This window comes from Charadrius vociferus, unplaced genomic scaffold (genome assembly GCF_000708025.1).
Source record: "Charadrius vociferus isolate BGI_N301 unplaced genomic scaffold, ASM70802v2 scaffold1039, whole genome shotgun sequence".
Taxonomy (NCBI): domain Eukaryota; kingdom Metazoa; phylum Chordata; class Aves; order Charadriiformes; family Charadriidae; genus Charadrius; species Charadrius vociferus.
The window spans coordinates 962526-966622 of NW_009650167.1; the positions used below are offsets into that span (position 1 = coordinate 962526).

The 4097-nt window shown below is 63.4% G+C and overlaps 1 protein-coding gene across 1 annotated transcript; it reads right to left on the minus strand.

Annotated features, from left to right (window-relative positions):
* Positions 1–649: 649 nt before the first annotated feature.
* MTCH2 (mitochondrial carrier 2) lies at positions 650–4095 on the minus strand (the record flags this gene model as incomplete). The annotated part of the gene is made up of 11 exons (XM_009892459.1): positions 650–828; positions 973–1048; positions 1353–1420; positions 1883–1930; positions 2101–2194; positions 2755–2814; positions 2909–2960; positions 3083–3140; positions 3265–3318; positions 3851–3877; positions 4024–4095. Coding segments are annotated over 11 exons (696 nt in total), but the record flags the coding sequence as incomplete, so codon positions are not given.
* Between the last annotated feature and the right edge of the window lie 2 nt (positions 4096–4097).

Sequence of the window (4097 nt, forward strand, 5' to 3'; positions counted from 1 at the left end):
CGCGGATGGCAGGACCGATCCCATCCAGGGAGGGGAAACCGAGGCACGGGAGTGGAGGCCATCGGGCCCTCCCAGGGCACTGCCACCACCCCGCACTGCCCCACAATTATCCCCAGCTGTTAACGAGCCACCTCGGATGCCGCCAGGGCTGCAGGCAGCCCCTGAAGGTGGTTGGGGCCGTCATCGGTCCCCAAGCGCCTGTGACACTTGTACAGCCTGTTTTCCAAACGAGCTGTTATTTGTAAGGGGGTGATGGTTCCACGCGCCGTTATCTCATGGGGGGAATTTCCTCTGTCGAAACAGCCTTAACTGGGTCCAAGGCCGGGAAAAGGTTCCTGGGGCGGCACCGGGAGGGGGATGGCTGCCGGCGGGTTGACCGAGCAGCCTCAGCCTTCAGGCTAAAGATGAGACATGGGCACCGTTCCCCGTGGGGACAGGACAGACAGGATGACGTCTCGTGGGACTGATCCAGGGCCCGGCCTGGCCGACGGGGTGTGCTGATGAAAAGGGGTCGGGTGAGGAACAGGGAATAATAGGAACAGTGCTCCGGTGGTTGGATTGGGGAGGGAACGCCGGGTATGGACCAGCCCCACTCCCCGAGAAGCCCCCGGCCCCATGAGAAGACACTCTCACACGTCCACCTTCATCTCTCAGCATTAAATGATTTTAAAAAACTGTATAGAAATCACCACTCATAATTCTTTCTCTCCAGAGCCCGGCAGCGGCTTCACCACTCCAGCTTCAGCGAAACCTCCTCTCCTCCCACACGTATCGCTTCCCTGCGGGCACCTTGCGGAAAAACAGGCTGTTCCCTCGGCTCATGTTGCCCTGGAAGGGAGGAAACGGCCACGGACAGGTGAGTGAGGGCTACCCCGAGCCCTGGTGCGGCCACCCCAGACCCCACAGGGCTCCCACCCGGCTCTTCTCTGTAGCCAGGCGGCGTCCCGGTGCTGCCCGGCTCCGGCCACTTACCTCCCTGTGCAGCTGGCTCCAGCAGTCCAGCCAGGAGGAGTAGGTGGGTGCATAGGGCAGGAGACCCCCGGCCAGCCTGGGGGAGGGAAAGCAGACCCACAGGGAATTATTTCCCCCCGGGACCAAGGTAGGACCCATCCCCTCGGCAGCTCCGTGCTGGGTCAAACCCCAAAACCGCCCTTTCAAGGCTCCACACGTCTCCCCTACAGCAGCGCTACCCATGAGGGATCAACCCCACAGCAAGTTTGAAACCTCTTTGCCAACCTGGAGCTGATCTGGCACAGAGGGAGGTGCCCACCACCCACACGAGCCCCTCCAGGTGTGGGCTCACCCTCCCCGGGGGGAGCGGGAGGAGGATGGGGTGGGAGGGGGAGACTCACCCACAGTTATTAACGGCCATCAGGTTGGAGACCAGCACGAAGGGGTAGGTCAGCATGCTGGCGAAGAACTGCAAGGGAGAGTAGGGCTGGTCAACAGCAGCACGCAGGCCCCACAGGGATCCCCCCCATATCCCCCCAAGGGGGGAGAACATGCTCCAAAAGATCCCCAGGGACCACCCCCCTGGGAGGGAGCCCTCTCCCGCAGGCTCCGTGCAGGGCCAGGCTACATGGAGGCAAGCTCGAATTTTTGAGCCGGGCTCTGGCGAGAGCGAGAAATGTTTTGCCGACAAAGTTGCGAGGCGAGCGCAGAGCACCGGGGTTTGCAGGGCTGCGAAAGGCGACTACGGATCCTTCCCCCTGTGGGATAATCCCTCCGGAGCAGCGCCCAGCTCTGCTCCAGACCCCAGCAGCATTCCAGGAATGCACTGTTTCCCTGGGGAATGAGGCTTCAATTCTCTTCACCCTCCCCGCAGGGAGACAGCGTCATGCACACGGGTGTACGCACACACACACACACGGGCTGTACTCACTCCAGTGACTGCCTGTGAGTAGCTCTTCATCTCGGTCATGGTTGAGACCTGCGGGAGGAGAAAAGGCACATTCAACGCCCACGGAGCCGTGCTGCCACCCCAAAGCGGAGCCCTGTCCCCCTGGACTGTCCCCTGAGCCTCCCCTGTCCCTCACTGCTGTCAGCGACGCCGCCCCCAGCCCACCCTGAGCCCCCCCGAGCAAGGTGCAGAGCCCGTACCCCGTTCTCCAGCGCGTATGTGTTGATGAGGTAGGCCAGCATGTTGCAGAGCCAGAGCGAAAGGATGTCCCCGAGGAGCCGGGGGATGAGGCCGCTGAAAGAGAAGAGGCAGTGGGAACGTGAGCCCAGGGCGGATCGGATCTGGCCACGCGGAGAGCCTGGGAAGAGCCGGTTGGGAAGGGGAGGGAGCGGCCGTTTCCCCCATGGCCGGGTGAAGGGGGAACACCCGGCCCCAGGAGTGGGGATGTTCGGACAAGCGGGACGTGGGCGCACAGGGGAGATGCCGGAGGGACCCAAAACACCCACCAGCCACCCACGGCAGGAGGCTGGTGCTCCCGGGGAAGGTTTAATACACCTTTGCTCCATTTTAATGTCTCCAGATGTCACCCACACAACCCAAGGACGGTGGCTACGAGGCAGGGGCTTGCCAGATCCGTGCCAGGAAGCCTTCGGGGAGGGCAGAACGGGGAACCGTGCGCCCCAGCAGCGGGCAGAAGTCAGAGCAGAATGCTTCTCGAGCCCAGCGAGATGGGAGAGCAGAGCTGCAGCGCCGTGGCCAGAGCGAGGAGCAATGCCCGAGCGAGGCCAGCAGATTTTGGGGAGAGACCCCGCTGTCCCCCCACCCCCTCCAAGGTGCTGGTGGACGACACTCACGCGAAGAAGCCCAGGATGCCCTCTTCTCGGTAAATCGTGGCGAAGGCGCTTAGTGTCCCGCTAGGGAGGAAGAAGAGAGCGCTGTGGTCAGATGGGGCCCCGTGGGTGGGCATTCCCCCCCGCCCCGCAGCAGCCCCGGTCCCCCACCCCGTACCTGTACTTGGTCTCCCGGCCGATGAACTGCACCATGCAGCGCAGAGTGATCACTGCGGGCAGAGACACGGGAATCGGGGGGGGCACAGGGACAGCCCGGGGTGACACAGGAGTGACAAGCACCCATCGCCCGGGTCACCAGGACCGCGTGTGAGCTGCAGGGGAGGGCACCTACCGTGAAAGGGGTGGGTGATGAGGGTGGCGGCAGAGCGAGCGACCATCTCTCGGGAGGTCTGGGGAGAAACAGGCTGTCAGGGGGAGTGGGTGACAGGGACGCGGCACGCCGAGAGCCGAGCACCGGTGCGGTACCAAGCCCCTCACACACCCAAGCAGACCCAGCATCCTCCTTCTCCTCACCTCCTTGAGGACCTGCTCCAGCGAGGACACAGGCTCCTTCTTGCTGGCTCCAGGCTGGAAAGGGGAAGAGGCGTCAGGCAGGGGACAGTCCCCCTACAAAGTACTGCTCCCTCCCCACCACTCCTGAAAGGATCTATGCCCCCCACAGCTCAGCCTTGGCAGCCCCCCAGAGCCCTCTGTGCCACGCGATTCTCCCTGGGGGGAGATTCTCGGATGCCGGGGTGCCTCGGGAAGGGAGGGAGAGAGAGATGGGAAGGGAGGGAGAGAGAGATGGGAAGGGAGGGAGAGAGAGATGGGAAGGGAGGGAGAGAGAGATGGGGAGGGAGGGATGGAGGGAGAGAGAGATGGGAAAGGGGGGATGGAGGGAGAGAGGGAGAAATGGGAAAGGAAGGATGGAGGGAGAGAGGGAGAAATGGGAAAGGAAGGATGGAGGGAGAGAGGGAGAAATGGGAAAGGAAGGATGGAGGGAGAGAGGGAGAAATGGGAAAGGAAGGATGGAGGGAGAGAGGGAGAAATGGGAAAGGAAGGATGGAGGGAGAGAGGGAGAAATGGAGGATTTCCCAGGGGGAAGCAGCCTCGAACTTACCTCAGCCTGCTCGGCCTCCTGGTACCGCTGGGGAGGGAAGGGCAGGGTTAGGACGACCGCAGGGGCTGGGGGAGGCCCTGCCAAAGGGGTGAGCCCCCCTTGCAGAGCCCCCACGGGCCCGGCGGCGCCGTGTGTGCGTGTCCCCGTGTGCGCGTGTCCCCGTTCCCCGGTACCTGCAGCACTTTGCTGTGCACGACGGTGCCGATGGCGCTGGAGCAGAGGCGGGGGGTGAGGCCCTTGAAGAGTC